Below are 26,065 nucleotides of genomic sequence, written 5' to 3'. Positions count from 1 at the left end.
AAGCTGAATTGGACACGTGGCCTGCATTTGTGATATATATATATATACCTTTATATATATAATATATATATATATGTATATAAATAGCTATTCAGCATGCAAAAATTGTAGTGATTTTGAAAATCCGATTACAAAATGCACACCGGTCTCACGCTGTCTGCTGAATGTGTGTGCAGGTTGTCCAGGTGGGAGCGTGACCTCCATGGCGGTGGCCTCAGGACTTCCTCACTGCGAGCAGCCACCCTCGTTCATCAGCCTCTCTTCGTTGGAATGGATTCATCCAAATGCAGAAGTGCCTCCCGACTTCCAAGTGTGTATTTCAGCCTTTTGCCTTTTGCCCAGCTGGGAAGCAGGGGGTGGGAAGAACAAACCCAACCCCCCTATTCACGACTAAAGCTTCAGTACTGTGCTCTTTAGTGGAAAAAGCTCCCAGCACCACCGCTGCACACCTCAGCAGCGCAGAGAAGGACGCAGACCCTGCTGCAGGGCTTTTCAGGTGAAATCAGAGGGAGTTTTGTTCCATAAGGAGCACAGCTTCCTCCCGCGTGAGTCAGCTCAGCGATTCTCAGTGCCTCCTGGGGGCACCCTGCAGGCAAAGTTAGCACGGATGGAGTCAGCTCAAGATACTTCCACGGTAAGCAATGGTAACAACCTATACATTGGTCACAGATTTTTACCTGCTCTACAAATAGTTGTACACTGTAAAGCCTGACAGGCAACGGGAACTCCTCCTGCTCCCACCCCACAATTAAAGACTGCTTCTCTATGCCTCCTTTATGCTGAAAACAATTCTTCCCAAGTTAGCTGCAAAAGAAAAAAAAAAAACAAAAAAACACATAGCACAAAAGGCGCGTTTCAGTTGAATGCGAAAGAAATGAAGGACCAGCAAATACAGAAACCCTTCTTTCTGGAAAGTATTAGCGACTTTTAAGCTTAAACTTCATAAATATATTGCAATAAGCAAGTGTGATTTGATCAACAGAGTCTGAAGACGCTGGGTCTGTTCCTAATGCTGCAATTAATTTGCTGTTTGGCCCAGGGCGTAACGCTTCACTTCTTGGTCTCCCACAGCCACGATCAATGGGTAAGAAGGGACATTTGCACACTGGTGCTTCTCCTCTCTGCACCGCGCCGGGAGAGTCTGGAGTGGCACCTCACCACTGGCATCAGAGGAAAGGGAATTTCTGCAGGTGGACAGAGCCTAACACGTGCTGCTACAGCAGTCCTGGAGCTACACAGCCCAACAGATCACTTCTTCCTTTGGTTTGGGGGATTCTGTGACTTCGCAGACTGAGTACCATACAGGTGAAGCTCGTGTTTTTCCCAAAAAGCCAAAATCTGCTCTTGGATGTTTACTGTTATGGGCAAAAGCGAATGACAGACAACTTCACTCGTTAGTCTAGAAGATGGTTTCTACCAGATCCATAATGAAGATGTGAGTATTAATTCATTCGGAAGTCAGTCAGTCAGAGGCTGATGGATCCAGGAGCTGGAATTCTCGGTGTGCCCAGAGATGGGCGCTCCCTGCACACACGTGCCCCTGGGAAATGCATGCTCGTCTCACCCAAGTGCAAGTTACCCACAGGTATAACGCTGCCTTAGCACCGTCCTGGAGCGGTAACGCAAGCTGCGGCACCGCTGGGCCCGCGGAGTCACCCATCCGTCCAGTTCTCCACCGTCCCCATTCCTGAATGGTACTGCAGCGAGGACTCCCGCGACAAGGAGAAGCTTTGGGAGTAGAGGAATTCATTGGCGGCATTGAGGTGTGGGGAAGGTGGCTTCCTCTCACACACGGATGGGTGAACCCTTTCCCTTGGGAAAGATGATGGGGGGACACGCTCCCGAACCTGAGACTGGGCCAGCTGGTTGTAGACGCTGAAGTGGCTGTTCCCCGGGGGCTGCGAGCCCTGCCCCGCGATGGATGGGAGCCGTGGCATCATGGTGGTGGCTGTGAAATGGGCTGGGAAGGGCTGGTAGGGCACAGTTTCCATTGTCTGAACACTGTAGCTGGTGTAAGGTGCGACAGAAGTCCACATATTGCAGCTCAGCGGGGGAGGTGGAGGCGGCAAGTCGTCCACTGCCGGCACGCCTGCGATCTCAGCCCCTGACCCAGAGTACATGCAGGCTTCCCGCGGGGCCACCTCGCTGCAGTAGGACGGGCTCAACATCTGCTGCTCATAGGGCGGTGGGGAGCGGAAGTAGTGATCATCGCCCACTGACGATGAGGCCTCCAGGTAGGAGCGCTTGCAGGGCAGGTCCAGATGCCGTGCGCTTTCTGTGGGAGAAGAAAGAGAGCTCAGGGATGGGGTTGGGATGGGACTTCAGTGTGGAGGATTGTTCTGCTACACCACCACTGCTCTTTTTCAGAACATTTCAGTTTGGAAAGAAAACGTGCAATAGCAACAAGGCGTCGTGTTGCAAATATTGGATTAATCCCATCATCCTCCCAAGCATGCTGATGACATTTATCAGTGTAAGTGAGTGACTGTTCTCACATCAGGGATTACTTCACCTTCATCCAGATAACAGAGGTCCATGGCACTCCTGCAGCATTACTCCTGACAAACTCAAGAAGTCTCTGAAAGGGTCTTATCACAGCCTTCCTTCCTGTCAGTACCAAAATCACTATACATTTCCCAGATATTTGTGTCAAAAGCTGCAGAAATATCTCAAGATAAAGGAGACCTTTTCCAGCTGCCCATCCTTCTCCTCAGTCTCACATGCAGGAGCTCGTTAGCTGGTTGGAATGCTGCATTTATGAACTCATCTGCAAATTAACATCTGCTAGAAGGACACATTTCCCTTACAGTCCTTATTTCTGGTGGTATTGGATTCCTCATTTGCCCACGATCAGAGGATTCTCACAGCTTAAATAAATTAGTGGCCAATGAGACATGCGAAAAGAAGGATTTGGCTGCATGAATAATTTTCCTTCTAACTTGAAACATGCCATGATCTCATCTGATCTGGACAAAAAGGAAGAGAATGCGGTTACAGCTCGCTTCAAGTTAGGACCAGCTGATAAGGAGAAGGACACGTGGCCACCGCCACCCCACTGCTCTGCATTGGGATAACTATGATGTCTCCTCCTGCTAAGTGCTCATCCAGTGCCGCTTCCTTAATACTAATGGCCATGTTGGGACATTTAAGGATAGATAAGGCCTTCACCAAACAAATATTATTAATTCATATGACTTATCAAGCGATTATTTTTCAGTGTGGCTTCATTCCATTTGAATTATGTGTACTGATTGTTGTTCTTTTTTTTAAACTCAGGGTCTGAATTTGCCTTCTATGGGACAAAACCACTAACGACCACCCAAAAATCCAGCTTGTGAGCCCTGACCCTCTGAAACACTTTGATCACTTTGCAGATTAAGGCCTAAGAGACACATCCAAAACAAACTGGGATTATGGGTAAGCTTTCAGTGCTCCTAGGCCTGTATGCTGTAATATTTTTTAGCTGTAAACTCAAGTTACCTCTTCTCTTCAGGCAGTGATAGAAGAGCCCTGAATCCCTCTGTGCTGTGAAGGTGTTGAGTGGCAGATCTTGAGTATCTGAGGCTGCAAACTGCATATGAGCACCATTCTCGTACTGATAGTGTTGGAGGGTCTGGTGACTGCCATGGAGTGGGTTAACATCTGGCTTGGTAGAGAGCTGGCCATGGCTGGACACCAACCTCTGCCTCATGATGCTTTTGGAAATCACTGGGTATTCTTTGCTGAAGGAGGCGAGACAAATTATTACCAGTTAGACAGCATCAACATGAACAGGAGGATGAAATATGAGTTTGGCTGCCCCAGCGCATCCCCATCCAATGGCTCCACGCCTTTGCCAAGCACGATGAGCTAACCCTCACCATGCCTCGGGCGTGGGCAAGCACTGCAACAGCACATGGAATGTGTCACTTGGTTACAGGAAAAGCTTTTCAAAGGTAGGGAGGGCAAAAGACAAGGGCAAAGGGGCTGAGTAGTGCATGCCGGACACCATATGGCCACGTGCAGCAGCCAAATTCAGCCTGCTGACCCACAGCCCTCCCACCTGTCCTCCAACCATACCTTTGCAGCCGTGCCACACGCAGGTCACTGTCGTCACTTCCCCTGAATCCCTTTGCAAAGGGGTTGTTCTCAATTTTCAGCTGAGTAATCTTTAAGAGAAGGAAAGCAAGCAGAAATTGTGTGAAAACAGATGGGATAGCAATGATGGGCAGAGGGGCTGAGCTCTCTGGTGCCCAGTGGGTTCCTTCAAAACAAGACGTAGCCATCATCTGCACTGCCACTCAGCCACCGGCCTCTGCCCAAGCACAGCAGTGACACTGGAAGTATTAAGTTTATGGAGCACTTCAGGGACCTCAGGGATGAAAGGCACCATTGACCTTGACATTTTAAGGAGGTATTAAATAAGCGCTTTTGAGCCTTTTTGGTTAACCATGTTTGGGCAATTGGTCATTTTACACCAATGACTACAACTTTTCAAACAGGATTCACTTTTGCCTAAACACAGACCTTTTTTTTTCCCTGTCTTACCATACCACACACATCCAGACTGCTACTCTGAGCCTTTTAACTGCTCGCTAATTGCAAAATCTTGCAAGGACCGCATGCTTCAAAGGACACACAGGCATCTGCTCAGGAGGAAGAGCTCTGCTAAGGTTATTGGACAGGAAGAAGTTCACTTTCATTCCTGGAAGATTTTCCTATTAATGTGCAGAAAAAGAGGTGGTGCCAGGACATCCGTGCCCTGTTTCCCACTGGGAACCAAAGCAACAGCACCACCTCACTGCAGGGCTTTACTATGGGAATGTGCCTATGGCGATGGGTCACTGGTTGGACCAAATGGTCTTAGAGGTCCTTCCAACCCTTCCTCAACTGGATCTCCCTGGAGCAGCCACAGGGGAGGAGGAGGAGGGGAGGAGCAGGGAAGGAGACACCCAGGAATTGCAGCAGATGGGACTGCAACCCAGCGCTGCCCTGACCCAATGCATGGAAAAGATAAAGAGAAACCCAGTCCTGCAATCGATGCATCACTGTGCCACACACCCAACACACAGCCCCCAGGCCTTTGTGTTTTGTGTTCCCCCCACAGACAAAACACAAAAACCTGGAGCCCCCTCCTGTCTTCACCTCCTAGCCACAGTGCAGGCTCCTAGGCTTGGTTTTATGGTTGCATTCCTTGTGTGTCTTGCGAAACACACATGCTATAATTACTTTTTGCTGTAGATTTATGTGCAAGCTTTTCCCAGCCATTATTAGATTTGCTCCCTGTTTTGAATGACATCTTAGAGTTTATTATTATCCAATTCATTAGATCCTGAATGATCAGGGCTTGCCAGGCTGCTGTTACCCAGCGCTTGTCATGCTTCCCTTTAGCTGCATCCTCTGGCCCATCAGCTGTGATTCAAGGTTAAAGGGCCGCAGTGGAAACTCAGCTTTGTGAGCAGTTCTGTGCCCTCCCCAAGCAAAGCTATAGGAGCACACTGCCCAAAATGAGCCCCTTTGGATCCCAAAGTGCCATACCTTGTGGTTCTGGTAGGAGGTCACAGAGATAAAGGACGTCTCTGGAAACACGTGGGTGCAGAAGGCCGTGTTCTTCGAACCAAAAGCGTTGTTCTCATCCGCCTTCACAATATGCAGCCGTGGCTGGTATTTGTGCATTGAATTGAGGATGATCTGGAAAACAATTGGTGTTAAAGTGAACAATCCAATCTTGTAAAAATGACAAGTCTTGGCCACTTGACAGCTTGGCTAGCAAGACACTGAAGAGCGCTAACGCTACGCTTCAGCTTTGCTCTCAAACTGTGGAGGAAAACAACATTGTATAACATGTACAACCCACGGCAGAGAGGGCATCTGCTGCTCTGGCAAGCGCTGCTGCACTGAACTTGGGGCTTTTCTGCTGAACGCTCCTTTTCTTATTGCTATTGGACAGAGTCAGCCTGGGTGGAAACAAAGCCATAAATTTTTTTCCCAGCTCACATTGAAGCTGCAGAATATATATAATTCACCAACAGACTGGTCCATAAAGCTTCCTCATAAAATACTTTACGGAGCTGAAAAATAGCAAAAGCAAAATATATATATATATCACAGAAACCACAGAGGGAAAAATATATATACATATATGTGTGTTTTTCTTTCATCTGCTGCTAAGAGAAAGCTTCAACCAGGTCATGCAGCAGACCCCGTGGGTACCCCTGCAGGTGGGACATGGTGCAAATGGGCTGTGGGAAGCAGCGGTTATTCAGCCCTGGCCCCAGGGCAGCTGGTATATGCAGGGCACAGCGCTGGGCTCTGCCAAGGCACGCAGGGGCTGGTGCCGCATTGTTCTGCCACAAGAATGGCTGCACCCACATGTGACAGAGAAAAAGTGGTTTTGAGAAATGGATTTTCTTCTAAGGAGTGGGATGGGTTTTTAAGAAAGCCTCTATTCCTGTCTCTGGGCAAAGAAAAAATTCTTTGCTTCTGGTTTCCTCAACCCACCACTCTTCAGCCTCTTCTTCCCACTCCCAAACCATCTTCTGGAGCTGTCCCCATCCTGGTTGTTCCTGGGGATGGGTTGTCCCCAGGCTGGCCACCACCTTGAGCAGCCACAAGACACATTCAGCCCTATGGGGATATGGAATCGACAGAGACACTGTACAGGTTGTGTCTGCAAGAGGTGGTGGAGAGATGGGTGTGTGGACGGATGGACATATAGATGGATGGGTGAATGAATAGAGGATAGATGGAATCAGTGAACAGATGGATGGGCAGAGAGATGGATGGATAGGCTAGTGCACAGGAAGAAGGACAGAAGGATGGATGGATGGATGGATGGATGGATGGATGGATGGATGGATGGATGGATGGATGGATGGACGGACGGACGGACAAAATCACAATTTGCATTAGTTTACCCAAGGTGTGGATTTAGCCCATTTCAAGTGAAAAATAATAAGAAAGAGAAGTTTGCCCTGAGATCTACTGGACATTCACAGCCCAGCAGTGCTGCACTCCAGCTGGACAGGAGGCACTGCTCAGGGCTTGTGCACCCCACACCCCTCCATCCGGCCACATGGGTCTGCCCACAGTAGCCGGCTGCATTATATACCACTTAAACACAATTTTTATTGTTGACGTTTTCCAGACAACCCTCCTTGCTCCCCAAGAGAGAGAATGAGGAATTTTTGGCATTTTATCAGCTTTGAATCACGTCTCTGAAGCACTTTGTGGCTGCTGATACGCAGGCTGTAGAGCTGAGAGGGTCGGCTCAGGTTTGGGTTGCAGCTCTTGCTGTGCTTTCATGTGTCGGCCTCTCGTAAAACAGCCGAGATGAGCAACGCCAGAAGGCTCAGGCTCATAAGAAAGGGCACGTCAATTTTCAATAATTAAGGGCTGATAAATAAGGGTTGTCTGGAGCAGAAGCTGAGGGGTGCTGAGCTTTGCTCACCTCCTGTCCCCAGCTGCCCAGGTCTGGCAAAGCAACGTGTGGCTCCAAATCAGAGCAAGTCAGTGGTGGAACAAGAAACCCATTTAACTTAAGATTTCCAATGGGTAGATGAGCAGCCTGTTTCCTACCTCCTCTCCAAAGCAGTGCCCTCTGGGGTATAATGATCCCTTTAAAAACCTTTTTTTTTTTTTTGCCTGATTCTTTTCCAGCACAACTTTGCAGATCCTGGAAGAAGCCTTTGGAAGGACTGCTGACGGATGCTCATGGTTACATCCATGGCTACAAATCCTCCCGGAGGTTCACTTTGAGCTGCTTGATATTTGAGGGGGAAAAACACCAAAATGGCTTAATCTAAGCCACTGCAATGTGCTTTTGTCCTTTGCCCCAGGGTGAAATACTCATCACTTTGTCCCAGGTGCAGGATACAAGTGTTGGGTTGACCTGTTCACTGTCTGTTTTTCTACCACCAATTAGCTGGAAAGAAAGAAATGCACACGCATCCTGCTTGCTTGCCATTGGTTTAAGAACCATGCACTCAAAGACCCTGAAAATTATTCAAAACAAATCCTCCCAGGCCTCAGCTGTAAACCTCTGCGCCTGCGCGATCAGAACGCCAACAATTCAGGATAAATACTTTTAAAGGCTGCTGTGGAAAACCGGTCACTGGCTAAAAATACGCAAAACAAATGTAAATTCCACTGCAGTGACGAACATCAGTGGAAAGATTAACTTAAAGAATTGTGTCAAAAAATGAGAGGCATTTTAATTGATGGGACAGGGCTTGGCTACACGGAACTCAGATTTGAGATCAGAATTGCTTCTGTGCTCCCACTGATGGCCATGGATGGCCCCAAGTCCAGGCCCCCAGATATGGGATTTTCCACCCCCCTTGCCTCACTCCTTTGTGGCAATCACACTGTTGGCAGCTGGAACTTAAAGCGTAATATAGTTCGTTTCTTCTTTTTTTTTTTTTTTTTTTTTCATTTTTTCCCCCCTTTTTTGGCACTCCCCACTCAAGAGCAAATATCAAAAAACGGTGTCATTTGCTCCTTCCATTTAATGTCAGCTCAGAAAACACTGTGTGAGCATCTCAGTGTCTCATCCTGCAGGGTCTGAGTTTGCCACTTTGCAGGATGAGGCCCAAAGGGACAGAGCTAGGCAAGGCCCCATCGTCATCCCCAAAATCAGCAGTAAAATGTATTTACTTCCATATGAAATTCAGGGAGTTGATTTAAGAGCACTCCCTGTTTCTCCAAGGTATCAAATATCATATGATGCAGCGGTTGCCATGGCAACTGCCTTTTTTATATTGAATAGTAAATGGCTACGAAAAAAGCCACATAATTTTATAGCTTCTCCCAGGGGATCACATCATAACTAATAGAAAATCTCTCATTTTCATACATTTTTATGCTGCTTTCTTTCTTCCTTCTATTCTTTTTAGGCTGAAGCACCCAGCCCCATGCCTGGGGGTCACATCCTACCCATGACAACACAAACAGCCCCAAGCAAACGCTATGTGCAACCTCCACAGCTCCATCAACACCTGCCCCAACCCTCCATGTTCCCATCTGGCCCCAGGATGCCGCTGTAGGAGCAGAACCCAGGGCTGTGTTGGAGGAGCCGCCCCACACCGAGCGCATCCTGGCAGCCCGCACAATGGGGAGAGGAGGGGGAGGCTGGAAAATCCTGGGAAAAGATTCAACATGAGCTCAGACAAATTGTTCCCTGTGCAATGGCCAATGATGTGATATTTTTTGCTTTCTTTCTTTCTCAGTCCTTTGTTGCCTAACATCAACTGAAATGGGCAGTGGTGTTCCCTGAGTTCTTGACACAGAGATGCTGGGAAGGGGAACACATTCTGTGCCCCGTGATCGTGGGGACGTGTGCCATGGCCTCAGCACAGCACTGCTGCTTTGGTTTAGGAACAAAGTCACCAGCACAAAGCTCTCTGCTGGGCGTCGCCATTCAACCATAACACAACTGGAAGACGTCACCTAAAGCTGATGGGTTATAAGAAAGGCAATATCATCTCTTGGGTATTCTGAGTGAGCTCTTCTTCATGACCATCCCTAAAAACTGACTTCAGACTTAGACAAAAGGGTTGCATTTTTTTTTAAATGTTTTAAATGGATAGAGAAAGGGGGCACTGGGTGCCACCAGTGTCACCACAGCTGTGCCATTGCATGGTGGCCCAAGGCACAGACCTGGCCTGGCCACATGGCGTGCAGCAGGAGAGTGACAAGAGAGGGGTTTTGTAAGATTAAGAGGGCATGAACATGAATGGCCTGGGTGTTCCTGGCAAGCAAAAAGAAATATGATGAAATTGAAAGAAAAAATGAGAAGGAAAACCCAAGTGATAATCAAATAAAACCAAAGGTACAAAAAATACATGTAGAGAGAAGTAACAAAAACTCATCAGCATTAAAGAGTAAAGCCAGAAAACAGAAGTTTGGGGCCAAGAAAAATCAGGAATGTCACTTGAAATGTCAGCAGAAGTGATGGATCACCCCCTAGCACTCCGCAGCCTTAAGCCTCAGGAGATTACGTCTCCAAAACCAAACCAGATCAGGAGCAGGAACAGAGCCCTGCAGTGATTCAGAGGTCCCGGGGAGTGGGGCAGGTGCAGCAGCAATGTGCTGGGGGATGAAACTAAGCCTCAGCTGCCTCCTGTGCCCATCTCCACTTCTAATCTCTGTTTCCTTGTCTGTTTTTTCCGCAGGAATATTTTTATATATTCTGTAAAAAGAGTGTAATTTCCAACCAATATGGGCCTGGCTGCAGCCTGCCAGAAATAGCCACATGATGCACTCACTCACCCTTCCCCAGCTGGCCCAAGGGATGGGCTGAGCCCAGGGTAGGGGCTGCATCTCAGAGGGGTCCTCACCACCACCATAGAGGACCAAACCTCAATGCTCTGCTCTCATTCTGATGCTGCACTGCTCAGCACTGCATGCAAAACCAAAACAAGTGACTTTTCTGTCAGAGAGCCACCATTGTGAGCAGCTCCAGCAACACCTCGTAGCAAGAGATGAAGGGAAACCCAACAAGAAAGACAACAGCAAAGGAACGCAGATCCCTGCAGCGAGCACCCTGCGGCCATAAGGGCCATCTCACAGGCACCCTCCGCTTTGTTGTTTACATACTTGAAACCTCTGGAGAAAGAGGAATTCCATTCATGGGCATTTATCACTGTGGAAGCACTTGTTGAGACTTGCTCAGTTTTTCCCCGTGTGCCCTGAGCTAACCCCTGACAGACACACCAGCATCCCGCGTCCCTTCCAGCAAGCGGTTGTTTTTGTGATGTAACGATGGCTCACACAGCTGAGGGCTCCAACAGCACTTGGCAGGGCACAGCCTGCTTCCCCAGGGAGGAGTGATGCTCATCTTGTGCCTGGGAGCACAGCAGGCAGGAGGTGCCACCTTGTCTTCATGTCCCCATCACACATCCCCATGTCTTCATGCTCCCATGTCCCTATCCCATGTCCTTGTATCCTTATCCCCTCATCCCCATCCCTGTCAGACAGTCACACTGACAGTCACCCAAAGCACACATTGCTTAGCAAAACATGAGCATCAGGGTTTTGCTCAGAGCACTGGTGACTCAGTGCTCTCATCAGCATCAGAGTGACCTCTCCAAAGCCAACCATCTCACTGACTGCTGATTTCTTAATCCGTTCTCAACTCTGTTGCTCAGCCTGATGTGAAAGGAACCTTTCATGGTTGGAAAATCTCCCACGATCAGCATGGAGCCTGCACCCCGCAGGCACTGCATGAGGGCACATGTTCCCTCAGCTCCCACAGCTCCCCCATGGGAGTCAGCAGGCAGATCACAGTGCTCTGCACTTCATTTCTTCTTGAAAATTCAATTTCTATTCTATTCTTCCTTGAAAAACTGCACAGAGCTGTGCCATTACACAGCTGTCACAGCACCCGAGCAGGGCACGGCTCACTGAACAAGGACTGCTGCCCATGGCCTGCAGTGCTGCCCCAGCACAGCCTGAAGCTGTGGGTTTTGAGGTTTGGAGGAAATCAATGACAAAAGGAAACAGCCTGCCAGCAGCGCTGGAGAGCGAGAAGCAAACAAACCACGAGGCTTTCCGCACTTGTTTGCTTTAGGCTGCTTCAAGAGAGGGGCTGCGATGGCTGGGATGGATTCCTAGAAAGGAGAAGGAGTGATTTGGCACAACACAGTGCCCTGTGCAGGAGTGGGACTGTGGTCTGCAGTATTTCTTGCCCTGAACCTTCACAGGGAGTGGGTGCTGAGCCCAGGTTGTTCAAAAGCAAGTTGCTCATTGAGCGGCCTCAAGAGGGGTTGTCGGAGAAGTGGCCGAACCCCACACAAAGGGAGCTCCATCCGTGTCATGGTACAGCTCCATGGCAGGACAGAGCACTGACAGAAGGAGGAGAAAGGCTCTTCCCAACTCGAAAGCTGTGTTAAAATTGAAGTTAAGTAATGACACAGTTGGGAGAAGCAACCATTTAGCATTGCAAAAGCAACACCACACATCCTGTTTGTTTTACGGTCACACCGAACATCCTGTGTGTTTTATGGTTTACATTTTACAACATAAACAGCAATATATACTAAGCCACACTTCCATGCAAAGGGAAAATGCAATAGGATTGCAGGAGGGACACTGCACAGCGAGTGGCACAGGGCAGCTGTGCACACTTCAGCTCTGCCATGAGGCTCTGCTTCCTCCTGCACAACCCCGTAGGGCTGTTCCCATTTCACTGCCTTGATGCTTTCACCCTTAAAGATGAGTGAAGGATTGCGGGGGCTGTGATTGATAATGTCAGCATGGAGCCTTTGGGGTCAGCAATCAGGGCAGGGGCAGGGCTGGCACAGCCGCTCTGCAGCAGCACCGGGACATGTGTACATGGCTTTGGGAGTGGGAAACTCACAGAAAACTGTGTGCGCAGAGAACATTCTGGACCCTATTTCCCTCTCTCCACCCACTGAGGTTGGTTTGTTTCTATGTGACTTTCAACTGGGACAGTAGAAGACATCAGGTGTATTGTTAAACACACTGGGGTAGATAACTGCTCATTTCTCACTACTGCATTCACCATAGACACGAATTAATATATTCCAAATGAAATACTCCATCTTTTATAGGACCACTAAAGCCAGCCTGGAGAAAAAACACCTTCATACAACTTGTTTCTGCAAGCTTCAGTGGCAACATCTGGGCTTAAAACCCCACAACATCCCTGTGACCATGCAACAGCCTATTCTGTATCCCTGCATCTCACCCAGCACTGCATCCAGCATCCATCCCTTCATCGCACCCAGCATGCTCATTATGGGCCCAACCCAAAGGATTGCCCTCAAAGAACTTCTCTCTTACATGCCCGAAGGGGTCCAGGTGGTTGTTGGTGAGCTTCAGCTTCTGGAAGGACACGAGCTGCCGCATCCAGTGTGCTCCAGTGGCAGGTGAGTCGGGGTGCACGTACAGCCGGCCGGGCATGGCTGGCTCTGCCTTCCCAGCCACCATCCTGCAAGCACAGCAGTCAGATTGCAGCACTGACAGCCCCACACAAAGCATTACCATCGACCTCCCCTTGCAAACCCCAGAGCAGCTGTGTCCTGGGGGCCATACTGGGTGTCCAAGAGGCTTCCACTGCCCATGGGAGCTCTTTGTCCAGTGTCACAGCTGGCAGAGCTGAGCCATCATCTCCTCGTGTCATGGTGTTGACATTCACCAAGGAGGACACCTTGTTTGGGTCTTTGGAGAAGGCTGGACACAGATGAAGCCTTTCAAGGCCATCCAGCAGAAGACAATTCTGCAGACAGCACTCAGTGTCAGCTCCTATGGGACAGGGTTGGGTGCTGCCCTCTGCGCCCACATCCCTCCTCTCCCACACATCCAGCCCATCCACCAGCACTGACTGATGTGAAACCTCACTGCGATGCATCGCTCCGTGGCAGCTCCCCCATTACTGTGTATTGTTCTTTTCTCATAAAACACCAATAAAAGCATTATGACCAAAAACAACAGAGACTTTCCAGCAGCAATAAAATGAAAAGGGGAAACAGCTCTAGGGCTGGCAAAAGCTAAATTAAACAAAGTTAACAACTATCCATCATCCTGGGCTTAATGGTTAAGGCACAAAGTGGGCTGCGCGCTCCATCTACTCCTCTTACCCAACGGCACTGCAGGACAAAAGGGAGCAGAAAAGGAATTTTTGTAATCTAGAGCAGCCCTAATGTGCAAGTGAATTACTGCAGCTTTATAGGATGTTGCTGTTCCCATTGAAATGAATACCAAGATTTCCATGGCTTGTCCTGACTTTCTGCTTACTGCTGCATGGTGAAAAGACCAGCACAGCCCATTCTCAGTAAGGGAGGCTGCTGGGCATTGTTTTGGGGAAAAACAAAAGGGAAAAAAACATGCTCCCTTTGTCAGAAAGCAAAACCCATCTGCCTCTGGGGTAAGAAACTTTACTATCAAAGACACAGCAAAGGCAGGGAATTACAAAAGAGGGAGAAGCTCTGGTGGAAGAACACTGAATGGAGAGGAAAGAGGCGGTGGGTGGGAGAGCTGTTCCCCCACATTTCATAGCTCATCCCCAAATGTAAAATATTGCTGCTGGAGAAAGAAATGTACAACTTTTCTCATTTCCCATAGATTTGTGATTTTAAGGCCAAAACGTACCATTGGGTCACCCCCTCCAGCCCCTGGCACACTCAGGCTGTGGGCTCACTCTCATATGCCTACATTAGGCCAAGCAACCTATGGCATCTCCTCTGAGATAACCTCCAGACCTTTGGAGCTGGTTGATCCACATCTACCAGCAGGTAATTGCCTGACTTGTCCAGAGTACTTTATTTAGTATTTTGTGGCTTTAACTTTCAGCCACTGATGGTCACTGGGTCTATGGCCACTCCGTGCCAGAGCTCTAGGACACTATCCTCACCCATGGGCAGTGGAACTATCCATCCAACTACAATTCATAATGAAAGGAAAGCAAACATGGGAGCGTCCTCTTACCATTTATTGTCGCAGAATTTGTACCGGTGGTCATCGGCTGGAACGATGTCAATCAACAGAATGTACTTGGTCTTGGGGTTCATTCCAGTCACCTTGACCTTGTAGCTTGGAAACATCCTCCTTAGGAAAAGCAAAGGGTTAACACATGAGGGAGCAGCACACAGTAGATGGAAACACAGAGCAGTGCCCCAGACGTCAGTTCCACCACCAGTGCATGGTGAATCCAAGCTGGGACAAAGGAGCTATAAAGCAGATTGCTGTCTATATGATGCCAGAGTGAGAACTGCCCTTTCCCAAGCAGGGGCTGTGCATGGGAATGGAGAGCTTCACTGCAATCATCTATCTTTAAAGATATTTGTGCATATCTCACTAATCTAAGAAATCTTTGCAATATTAAACAGAATCTTTTGGTATTTTATCAGTATATATGACCAATATATATGTGATCTAACAGACCCTTCCTCAGTGGCACTCATCCCTTAACTGGGGTCTGAGAGAGGTGCAGCCAGGCTCCACCCCTTCCAGTCACACAGCTGAATTGCCTTCACCTGTGCTGCCAGGGCTGACTGGGTCCCTTCCCCAGGAGATCAATCAGTGGTTCAGGCCGTGACTCAAGAGTTCCTATGCAGCACATCCTCTGAGCCGCTATTCTCTTGGCTCCATCTTCCCAATCTCCTCCTCACCCAGTTAGAAAACAAAATGCACCAACTAAGTCAATGGAGCAAACCAGCTCACCATGCTCTTCCATCAGTCGGCCAAGATGGCCACCCAGTGGGCTGCGACATCTCCTTACCACCAGTACAAGGGGATGAGAGATGAAAATGTTTCTGTTCTGGGGTCGTTGATTGTTCTAATTAAGCCCTAATGTTGCTGCTCCGCCGGAGGCCATTCTGCCACCCTCTTGGTCCAGAAGCACCATTTTGTAGCAGCGTGGGGAGAAGGCAACAAAATGGGCCCTGTTTGAAATCATCTCAATCGACTCTTTTACATGCCCTGCATAAATTCCAGATGTTTACCATGTAATTAGCCGGGACTAAAAAGGGGTGGTTTACCAATGTCCGTATTTGATTTTCATTCATAAACTCTGCGCTCCTCTTAACCTTGCCCTCATACAGGTAAGCACCTGTATAAATACAGTAGGACATTTCAATTTGTGAATACACAGCCCAATTCACACATCGAAAAAAATTGCATAAGGAATCCAATCTGAATGCCAAAAGTTTTGGTTTTTTTTTTTAATTAAAAAAAATATTAAAAAATAGGCCTTAAAATTACATTTAAAAATGAACCCAAGAAGAGGAGGAACAGATTAAAAACCAGCAAAGGGAACGATGCGATCTGATGGTCGCTGCGCTGTACCCGAGTTTTATAACACTGAGCTTCTGATTTTCTTTTTTCCCTCAATCATTTCATTTACCAAAGCCCATCCAAGCTGCTAAAGTAGCCGGACTGATATATTGTAAATGTTAAGTGCTTTTTTAATGGCGTTTAAAATTAAGCTTCAGCATATGGAGTTCATACAGCATGGACATGCCTGAGTTTATAATGTTCTTTCGTATAGCCCTCTAAAATAAATACAAAGAGCCAAAGTACTACTATAATATATACAGCCGGAATTCTTTAAGGATAACAAATGGGGACCCGCATCTGATGGGAGGTGTTGCTTAACTTGCGCGCCGCTCGCTATCTCACGGTGGTAGCGTTGGGCTCAGCCGTCAGCAGCCGCCGCCACGTTTGCCAACTCCCCACATTCTTTTCCAGGAAAACACGGGGTAGGTTTTAGTAATTTGGCTGCTCATGACCATTTCATCATTATTATTAGCTGCTGCATTCTGGCCTTTAAAAAAAATTATATATATATATATATGCAACTAATGCGCCGTCCAGGGACTTGTCAGTTTAATTTTCTTAATGAAAACATATTTCTCAACCCCTTGGCAGGGGCTGGTTTAGTAAATACATCCTTGCAATAGGATACAAACACAGGCTGTGCATTGCTGGTGGGGAGGCATGGCAAAGCGGAGCACCGCATCCAACTCAAAGCCATCCCAGAGCTTCACTTAGGAATAAAAGTGCACGGAGCACAGAACCTGTGTGGCTCCGTGCAGCTCCCAGCGCGCGCTGGGACACAGCCAGCATCTGCCTGCTCGATTCATGGCTCTGGGCAGGAACTCCCCTGTGGATGGGCGTTCTCGCAGAGGATGGGGCACGTTGGCCAACTTTCCCCGACAATAGCTCACTTGATCATTGAGAGCGGCCAAGAGTTCCACCGGCTGCTTTGCCGCACTCGATCCTGCCAGGACTGGTTATGAAAATGGTAAATTTGGGGTTTCTGGGGATCTTGGTGGGATTCTGTGCTGGGTATGCAGCAAAGGGCAAAACCGACATCGAGTAGAGCTTCAGGCATTGCCTGTCCACCTTCAGTTTGGATCCAAAGCCCTGGGATGAGGTGTCCCAGCATGCAGCAAGCCCCTGATGTGTGCAAATGCCACCACTGCCCCCACATTGAGTTTTTTCCCCTTTATGCCCTATTTTTGAAAGGCCCAACATGGGAATGGCCCTGCACAAGCACCCAGCAAGAGCTGGGTTGACAGACCTCAATTTTGGACACATCCAAATGCTCTTCTCCCCTTCCCCATCCCCTCTCAGTGCAGAAGGGACCATGCAGACCAAACCTTGAGGGGCTCCTGAACCCTTCTGTTGGACATCAGGACATGGATGGGGACATTTCTGTGTCCCACAAGCAGGGCTCTGGCACAGCTCTGGTGCAGATGAAATGTACCAAAAACAGCAAAAGCCAGGAAAATAAACAAGCAGCATGATTCCAGAGCCCTCCCAAGCTTCAAAGATGATGTGCTGGTGAATTATTTGTTCTGATAATGAAGCAGTCACTGCTTAGCTAAGTTTATGCAAGGCACATTTTATCTCTATGTGATATTCACAAATTGTTTTAAAATGAACTGTTAGAATAAGCATCCCTTGTTTATTTATTTATTCTATTGCTACCCAATCCCCTCAGCTGTGGAGCAGTTACTGACATGGAGCCAAGGCTCCTATTATGTTCAAACAAAATTTAATTAATGTGTAATTGGTTGGTTGGATTTGGATCAGAGCAATAAGAGGAAAGCTTTGCTTTCATTATTTGGGGTAGAAATTCCCTTCAGGCTCATGGGCATCTGACCCATATCTCAGTCCAGGTCGGTGTAGGAGAACTGGGACATGGTGACAGGGAACAGGGGACAACAGCCCTGTGAAGCCCCAACCATGTCCTGCTAAGGGTTGAGTCAGTGCCCTCTGGAGCACATGGGAACAGAGGAACTGGAGCTCTCCCTGCATCCTGTGCTGGCCCTGGTACTGCCAAGGGCTCCCTTCTGTCTCTTTGGGGCAAAAATGTGCCAAAGTCCTTCAGCTGCTCAGAAGGTGAAGGCTTGTTTTTCAACAGCACTTACAACAGGATGAAGGTTTCAAGGACAGGCAGTGATTTTGCAGTCCTTGGTATTGGGGTGGGCAAGAAAAGTGCAGGGATTGGGCACTCAGACACTTAAGCACAGCCCTATCTGGGAAGGGATCCCTGTGGCACGTCGGGGGTGTAAAACAATCTGAAAAGCAAAACAAAAATCACTCAGCATTTTGGCCAACGTGTTGAAGGCCACCTCCTCAGAAGTGGGCAGAGATGCCCCCAGCGATGCTCCCAAAGCACCATTGCAGACTGCACACCTAAAACCCCAAGAACAAAGAACACGGCCCTAAATTCCCCACCAGAGTTGGTCACGGCTGCCTATGGATGTTACCGCTTGTCTTCATGGTTACGAGAGAAAGGAATGGTGAGTGGAGGCCCCAAGAACCACGTTCTCATTCTGATGAACTTTCCTCTTTTTCCTAATTTCCCTTCTTTTGACAAATATTTCTTCCATTGACTTCACGCATCTTTAAAAATAATATTCTCCGGGGCAGATTAAAACAAATTTGGGGATGTCAGCTGTTTCTTTTAGGCTTTTAAATGGCATTTCCTTTTTGATAGATTCTTGCTTTCAGAAAATACTTTAAAGAGATCAAAGAGTTTTCCAACAGGGTCCCATTTTCCCAGTGTCTCCTAACCTCAGTCCCTTATTTCTCTTATCACCCACGCCACTCCGCTATGACGCTCTGTATACAAAGTAAGAGCAGTTAACTTTGAAGTGCTGGATTAGCCCATGCCAGATCCTTGCCTCAGAATAACAAACAATACAGGTTCAACAGGAGTTCTCATCAGTAGTTCATTTTTCAGCCCCAAATTCACTGTCACTAACACAAGCAACATTGAACTCTCAGTCTATGGGCAGATAGGAGAGATTTATCTGGTGGCAGGACCATGACCTAGTGATGAAGAGGTCAGACAGTTAAGGGATTTTTATATTTTGGGATGGCGAGGCTTAATTTCATTCTTTGGGGTTTTTTTTTCTTCCCCTTTTTCTGGCATCCAGTTTTTAAATAAAACATTGTTTCTCACGTACTTGAGGACTTGGTTAACTGCACGGCTGCGTCCACAGCTGAGGAACATGTCCTCCCCTGCGTGGGTGTCGAGGTGGTGCTGGGACCTCCATCCTCTACTCTGTGCATGGCCAAACCCAACAGCCATCACGGGGAAGGCTTTGGGAACGGGCGTAGCTCTGAGCATCCCAAATCTTCATGAGCCCAACAGTGAGGATCACAGAATGAAAAACAAATCCCATCCCTGCCCTGCCCGGCGTGCCAGAACTCCATCCCTTTGCCAAAGCTGTCGACATCGTTAGCAGGGCGGCCAACAGCACAGCAATGATCTCCATTCCCCTCAAGCAGGACTTTGCCCTAAGAGGGTAATTCCGGGACCCCAAATGTAGGGCTGAACAGCTCAAACATTCCTGAAATATCCGCTTTATTTCCAAGTTTTAAGTTGATGGCTCACATTCCAGCGCTCAGTTCGGATATTAAGGTTTACTTTTGGACCAAAAACCTTCAGGAGAGATTCTTGTAGCTGCCTCAGAAGGTTCTGGACAAAAGTTTCCCTTTAATTGTAATGAGAACTGGGCATCCACATGCCCTACGGAGCCATGGAAAATTGAACCTTTAAGGGATTATTCGCAGAGGAAAGCTGCACCAGCTCAGCCAAAGCAGTTATACTTCTTCAGACCTTGATGTCCTAAAAACTACTTTTATTTTGGTTTACTAAAGTTGATTGGGAACAGATTTTGTTTCTTTTTAAAACTGAAACGAGCCACTTTTAAAATGAAACCTGAACATCTAAAGAGGGGGGCTGGGGGGGGGGGGCGTCTTTTCCACACATGCAAACCACTTTATTGAGTCCTTTCTTTTTTCTTTTTCCTGTGCAATATTTTCCTACATATGCTCCTCAGAACCTGCCACCATCGGGCTGAGGCTGTCCCTGTTACACCCCCAGAACTCAGGGTCAGCATCTCCCTGTTCATCATAGGAGAGTTGGACGGGGTGACCTTTTCGGGTTCCTTCCAACTCAAACGATTCTATGATCTCCTGCTCCCATCCCTGAGCAGGTGGTGCTGCTATATAATAACGACTTATTTTTCTTCATGGTAAACGTGAGCTGCTATTTATTACAGATTTGCCTTTAGGCTGCATCAAACTCTTTGTCCCTTGCAATATCTGGATAGAAACTGCAGAGCTACAGGGATTGGCACCTGGAAACCCCAGCAAACAGCCAAAGCTAAATGAAGGCTGGCAGAAAGGAGAGCCCCGAGTGTGTACGGGAACATTCATTTCCTGCGAAAACAGCACTTGGAAGGAGAGATCGAACACAGAATGAGGAGTTTTGCAGAGGGTTTTGCCGCGAGGTTAAAAAACAAACAACAACAACAGAACCCAACACCACCAACAGCAATTGTTCACTTAAATGAAGTCACATTGGGAAAGAGGAATTAGAGCGAAGTACCCCGTGTTCTCCCTGCCCTGAACAGCCGTACCCACACACCCAGCGCAGCCCCCTCACTGCCCACCCCCTGCAAAGCCCCGCACGTAGCACGGGGCTGTTGCGAGGACCCCGCTGCTCTACACCACGCCATAACCCCGCGTGTCTCCTTTAGCCCCTTCCAGCTCGATTTCATTCATTTGTCTGAACACAACAGCCCGGAAAACTATTTTTCGGGGAAGATTTGGGGATATTCGTGTCCTATAGAAATAAAAGGAACGGCCAGTGGGTGCTCGCAGCCTGAACAGCGGCCGCCCCGTCGGGGCTGCTGGAGCAATGAGGGCGCGGGGCCCCGCATGGCACCACGCGGGGCAGCGGCAGCAGCCGCCCCGTCGGGGCTGGGACTGGGGATCCGACAAGGCCGTTCCCGGCCCCCTTCTCCTTCCCCCCGTCCCTACGCAGCCCCTCAACCCGCTTTGGCCCACGGAGCAGCGTCTTCATCCTCTAAAAAGCGGCACGAGAAAATTCTCCCGAGGGCAAATTCGTAATTAGGGCGAAGCTCTGGGGGGGAGGACGGGGACGGAGCGCTGATATACGGAGCTCAGAGCCCCGATATACGGAGCTCAGAGCCCCACGGCTTCGGCCCGAAAGGTGCGGGGTTTTACGGCCGAAGGAAGCGCGGCTGGATGCAGAGTTCAGCGAACTTCACTAACATAAACTTTTTATCTTATGATGATCCTTTTAATATAAAATAATCTCTCTCCTTTTCTCTTTTTTTTTTTCCCTCTTCCCTCCCACAATGAAGCAGCCGAACATTAAAAAGATAGCGAGCGCATTTTAAAGATGTTTCCACTTTATAAATCACGCTTTCTTGGCAACAACGCGATTCCTATTGCAGCGCTGAGTTCGCTGCGCTCTCCTAATGTCTCCTACAGATCAGCCCTGAGAGGGAGTAATAATCCCCCAAAGTAATTCTCAGCCCTAAATTCCCCATAATTTATAGTGGCCGCGTTCTGCGGAGCGCCGCAAAGAACGAACCCGATGACTGCCCCGCTTCCCCCCAACCCCACGTTATCGATATTTGCCTTGTTTAGACAGAGAGCCCATTTTACACCGCGGCCGCCGAATTAGCGCTTCCGCTGAGCTTTGCGTTTCCTCCCCACGGAGCGAACTTGTCACGAAAGTCTCTTTTATATACATATATATGTATGTATTCTTTTTGGAGGGGTCGCTAACTGAAATACTGGGACTCGATCCCTTTCCGTTTGTGCCTTTGGGGCTGAGCAGCCCCCACTATCCGGGGTCCCATCCGCGGAGCATCCCTGAGCCTGTTGGGAGGGGATGCGGGCCCCATCAATGCCTGCAATCCGCCGCTTTCCCTCCCCCCCTTCCACCTCAGCGCTAAATACAAATACACACAATCCTCCATCAACCCTCTTTTTCTTTTTAATTGGGTCGAGGGGAGGCTCGTTATTGGCACTGTTTGTTATTAAACGGCTCGCATGGAAGGGGGAATGAAACCTGCTGTAGATCTCGGTTTGCGTTTTGCCTTTCGCAACGCAGGACCGCTCTGATCCCGGTACCGACACTGGGGGGGAGGGGGGGTCTGCGGGATTGGACGGGGCCGAATGGGACGGAATGAGATGGGATGAAGGGGAAAGGAAGGGACCTGAGCTGCTCGGCCCGCGCCGACAAAACCTCGCCCCGCATTTTGAGGCTGTTTTCAGTTGGACGCAGGGAAAAGAACTAAAATCACCGTTTTGTTTTGGGGAATTTGGGGAATTTCGGCACGAGGGTTTTTCTTTTGGTTTTCTTTCTTTTTGCTTTATTATTAATATTATTATTGTTAAACACATCTATACTATTAATTTCCTGTTAACGCTGCGTCTATGTCTCTATTTATTTCACTGATCCGAATTTTAGAAGCCGCTCTGGTTGTCACCCAGCAGCGCTGTGCCCCACCACTGCCTTGTCCTCCCCACCCCCTTGCCGCCCCATCTCGGGGCGAAGGTGTGGGGTGCAGTGCCAGCTCCTCCGGACAAAGAATGTGGGGCTGAGCCCTACCCATATGGATTTGTTTAAACAATCCACGTTAAGACTTACAAAGAGATAACATGCACATTTGGGATGCTTAGGGTCTAGAATTTGGTAAAGATATTACACCTCCCGAGCAGACACGCTCAGATACTATAAATTAAGGGTAAAATATTTGAGGTCTTGATCCCCCCCGCCTCGGCTGCCTCAAGTAGCGGCCCTATCAGAACGGATCCGGTTCTTCCCATCAGCCGAAGCCACAGAACGAGCCCTACACAACGCGATAAGGGCAGTTACCTGACCGATCGCTTCGTATACAAAACAAAGAGCGACAGAAGGGAGCAGCTCCGGCCCGGCACCTCCTCCCAAGGTGCGGATGGGGCAGTGAGTGGCTCCGAACGTGGGCCGTGGGCTGGGAGGCACCGGGAGAAGGGAAACATCCCCCAACCCCCTCCCCAGCCCCCGAGCCCCCAGCTCTGCGCCCACTGAAGTTTCGATGAGTTAAAATGAATTAAACTCATTTAAACACCCAAGTTCGGCAATTCGGGTTTTCCGCCGCAGCCCGGCACCGCGCAGCTTTGTTGGAAAGGAACGTATTTCTGTGCCGAATGCTCACAGCGGTTGTATTCTGCTCATGGAGGGCTGGGAGGATGGAGGAGTGGGGGCCCCCTGTGCTTTGTGTCCCACTCCGCCATCCCTGCAGCTCTCCGAGCCCGGACGGGCCCTGTGCACCCCCCAACCCCTCCCCCGACCCGGCCTCGAGTGAAGGCGCTGTGATTTGGATCCAGTTCGGACCAATTTCGCTTCTAAGGAATGGCAGGATTTGCTCACGATGGCCTGGGAAGCGTCACCTCTCAATATCCCAGTTTTGAACCTAAAAGCACATCCTAAACCTTCGCACCGTTTTGGTACCAAACGTCCCATTGTGCAGAGTAGAGGGGTAAAAAATAACCTAAAAGTTGAGCCGCAATTACGATAAAGTCCTTTAAAAAAACCCAATTGATAAGGAAACTAAAAATAATAAAGAGAAGCAGCACCAAAGAGAGCGGGGATTAAATGCATCCAACGCTTCTCTGCATCCACTCCTCGCTGCCACCCCATTCCAGCACATTCCAGCACACTCAGAGTTTGCAGAGAGAAAACGATCGCCCTGAAATCCGGCCTCACGGTGACAAAATAATTCTATTAACGGCACCGACTGCGGCACCGCAGCGATGGGGACAAGGGATGGGGGCATTTAGGACGGATCAGAAACAAAAGAGCCGCGGGGATGCTCACTGACCTGCCTGCTTTGGTTATGATCATTTCGGTGCCCGCTTCATGGAACTTCTTCCATAGCTCCTTCTCGTGGAGATAGACTTTGATATTTTCTATCGTCTGCAAATATAAAGTGAAATAAAACAAACAGGATGAGAATAACAACGAGAGGCCGAGGAGAGCCCGGGGAAGGGCCGTCCGACGGCACCGGGGCAACGGGGAGAGCTGAAGCTCAGCGTAGGAGAAGGTACCGAAAATTCCACCGCCCTTTGCCAAAAATCAAAGCAACAAACGGAGCTCGCTTGGAATTGCAGAGCTTTACATCCAGGCCGGGCACCGCGGCCAAAGGGATTTCTGAAAGGTTTTGGTATTATTATCGTTTTTCCATAGGGGTTTCTGTGCCCCGACGGCACAGGCGGTCCCCGACGGCGCCCGAGGGTTCCCTAAACGAACCGGGAATGGCCGTAGGGACACGGCTGGGCCGCCCGGCTCTGCTCGGCTGAGAGCGGAGCGAACGCGTTACTTTCCGCGGGATGGGGGCTGAGCAGCAGCGACGGCGCAGGTTTCATTTAGCTAAAATAATAGACCAAAATAAAGCAGCAACTCCAAAACCGGCACCGAAAGGCACCGCCGGGCAGGACGCTGCTCGGAATGTGTCCGTGCAGAATAACGGCACCGAGGGGCGAAGAGACATAAATAAACCAAGTGGGAAAAAATTATAGTAATTGAAAATAGCGATTTCCTTGCGATACTCCGACCCATTGCCTGGAAAGAAGCGCGGCCGAGAGAAGCTCCGGCACCTCACCAAGAGCAGAAGCGGCTTTCCCGACCCGGCAGGACACGATGGGCAGCGGTGCCCGTTTGCTCGACGGCGCGGTCCGTGCGTACCTGCTCGGGGTCGGGGAGCTGCGGGCTGCTGAGCGGCGTGTTGCTGCCCCCGGCTACGCCGAGGACGGGGGAGCCCGCGGAGGAGTCCGCATGGCCGGGTGCGGGGGCTGTTGGAAACCCTTCCTCGGTTTCAGACAGGCTTTTCTCCTGGAGCATTTCCTTAGGGGGTGAAGAGAGGTGCACCGTTAGCTCGCAGCACTGGGTGCTTCGTCCAGCTCGAGTGCTCCGACGCGGCCGCTGCCACCGACGGGGTCAGGCCCGAAGGTGCTTCTTTAGGCGGCGGTCCCTCCGCCTGAGCTCGGCAGACTGGGACGTGACACCCCGGGCCCCGGGGGAAGCCGTTGTGCCCGGTAGAGCCTGGACGAGCCGGGCCGGACCCGCCTGCCCTCCCGAGGGGGGCCGCCCACGCGTGGCCGTGCTCCAGATCGAGGCCTCGGCAGCTCAGTTTAGATGTGACCGCAGCCTCCCCGCCCCGACCCTTCCTCACTTCTCCTCCCCTCCCCGCTTTTTGTCACCGTACGAGGCCGATACCGGCCGGGGAGAGCGGCCCGGCCCGGCGGTTACTCTGTCCCCGTCCCGTCGGGGCTCCGCGACGGCGCTCGGGGCTGCGGGCAAAGCGCTGCGGCGGAGCCGGGCAGCGTAAACAGGCGGAGTGCAGGGCTTGAGATAAAAGGGCCCCTCTTAAACTTGGAAGGAGACTGGGAAAAGCCAATAAAGATAAGGCCTGACAGCTCCGCTGGGGCTGCCGCGCATCAAGCCCGACTTTTACTGCGCGGAGGGACGGACGGACGCGGGGAGCTGCGGGTTCCCAGCCCCTGCCGTGCTCGCCCCGACACCGGCTGACGTCCCCCGGAGCTGTAGCACCGACGGAGCGCTCCGCTGCCAGCCCCACTCCTCCATATGAAGGGCTGAGGACCACGGAGCTCCAGCTCCCGTCTCAGCGGTGCTTCGCAGGGCCGTGCAAGGGGACACGCGGCTCGCTCGGTTCTGCACGAGCAGCACCGTATGCAGCTCTGTACCCTCTGCCCGAGCTCCGCACCCCTTCCCTCGGACGGGGCGGCAGGAGCAGGGGCAGCAGCCGGGTACAGAGACGGCGCAGGCCGCGGGGACAGAGGCCGGGGCCCGGCGTGCTGCGGGGCTGAACCGCATCGCGCTCCCTCCCTCGGTTCCCTGCCTCCCTCCCTCCGCCGAGCCCCGGACTCACACTGCCGGCCGGGGGGCAGCGGGCGCAGCGGGGGGCTCCTGGCTTCGCCTCGGGGCGGCTGCGGCATGAAGGGAGCGCGGGGCAGCGCGGGGCTGCGCGGGGCGCTCAGGCCGGGCGAGGCGCGGCGGCCCCCGATGGCAGCGGCGTGCGGGGCATCCCCCACTGCGCGGATTCACTTTCCCTTGATCTTCGCGAAAAATGTTCCATAAAGATCCAGTTTGGGGCCTTTCGACTCCCTCCCTCTTTGTCTCCCCCCTCCCTTTTCCCTTCCCCTCCTGTTGCTGACGTTGCCGCTGTCAATCACGTCCCCACTGAGCAGCTCCGGCCCGCTCCGCCGGGCCCGTTCCGCTCGCCCC

The 26,065-nt window shown here is 50.3% G+C and overlaps 2 protein-coding genes across 6 annotated transcripts in view; one reads left to right on the top strand and one right to left on the bottom strand.

Moving 5' to 3' along the window:
- LOC146757381 (uncharacterized) overlaps window positions 1–12,720 on the top strand; it is a 20,938-nt gene extending 8,218 nt beyond the window's left edge. Inside the window, exons 2-4 of one of the 4 annotated variants that reach the window (XR_014936452.1) lie at window positions 177–634; window positions 3,277–3,417; window positions 8,874–9,720. Coding sequence is in view for 3 of the 4 variants with exons in the window: in XM_085522014.1 (XP_085378140.1) it covers window positions 177–310; window positions 3,277–3,338 (196 nt within the window). In the remaining variant the exon portion in view is untranslated. Of the gene's footprint in view, window positions 1–176; window positions 635–3,276; window positions 3,418–8,873; window positions 9,721–10,151; window positions 10,292–12,551 lie in introns of those variants that run through there. The other 3 variants (XM_085522014.1, XM_085522013.1, XM_085522015.1) reach the window with 3 other exon arrangements.
- Window positions 777–26,065, bottom strand: TBX4 (T-box transcription factor 4). Of its 2 annotated transcripts, XM_085521998.1 has the most exons (9): window positions 25,710–26,065; window positions 24,506–24,664; window positions 23,643–23,737; window positions 14,428–14,547; window positions 12,784–12,931; window positions 5,518–5,670; window positions 4,060–4,148; window positions 3,481–3,722; window positions 777–2,275 (listed from the first exon to the last, which is right to left on the bottom strand). In XM_085521998.1, the coding sequence occupies exons 2-9, from the start codon at window positions 24,659–24,661 to the stop codon at window positions 1,653–1,655; spliced, it is 1,626 nt and encodes a 541-aa protein (XP_085378124.1). In that variant the 5' UTR covers window positions 24,662–24,664; window positions 25,710–26,065; the 3' UTR covers window positions 777–1,652. The 2 variants fall into 2 exon arrangements, with proteins under 2 accessions (XP_085378124.1, XP_015736097.1); XM_015880611.3 differs by lacking the exon at window positions 25,710–26,065 and having other exon boundaries at window positions 914–2,275; window positions 24,506–24,802.

Source organism: Coturnix japonica, chromosome 22, assembly GCF_054131305.1.
Source record: "Coturnix japonica strain WE chromosome 22, WE-NBRP24, whole genome shotgun sequence".
Taxonomy (NCBI): Eukaryota; Metazoa; Chordata; class Aves; order Galliformes; family Phasianidae; genus Coturnix; species Coturnix japonica.
This window is presented reverse-complemented; position numbering and strand designations above follow the sequence as displayed.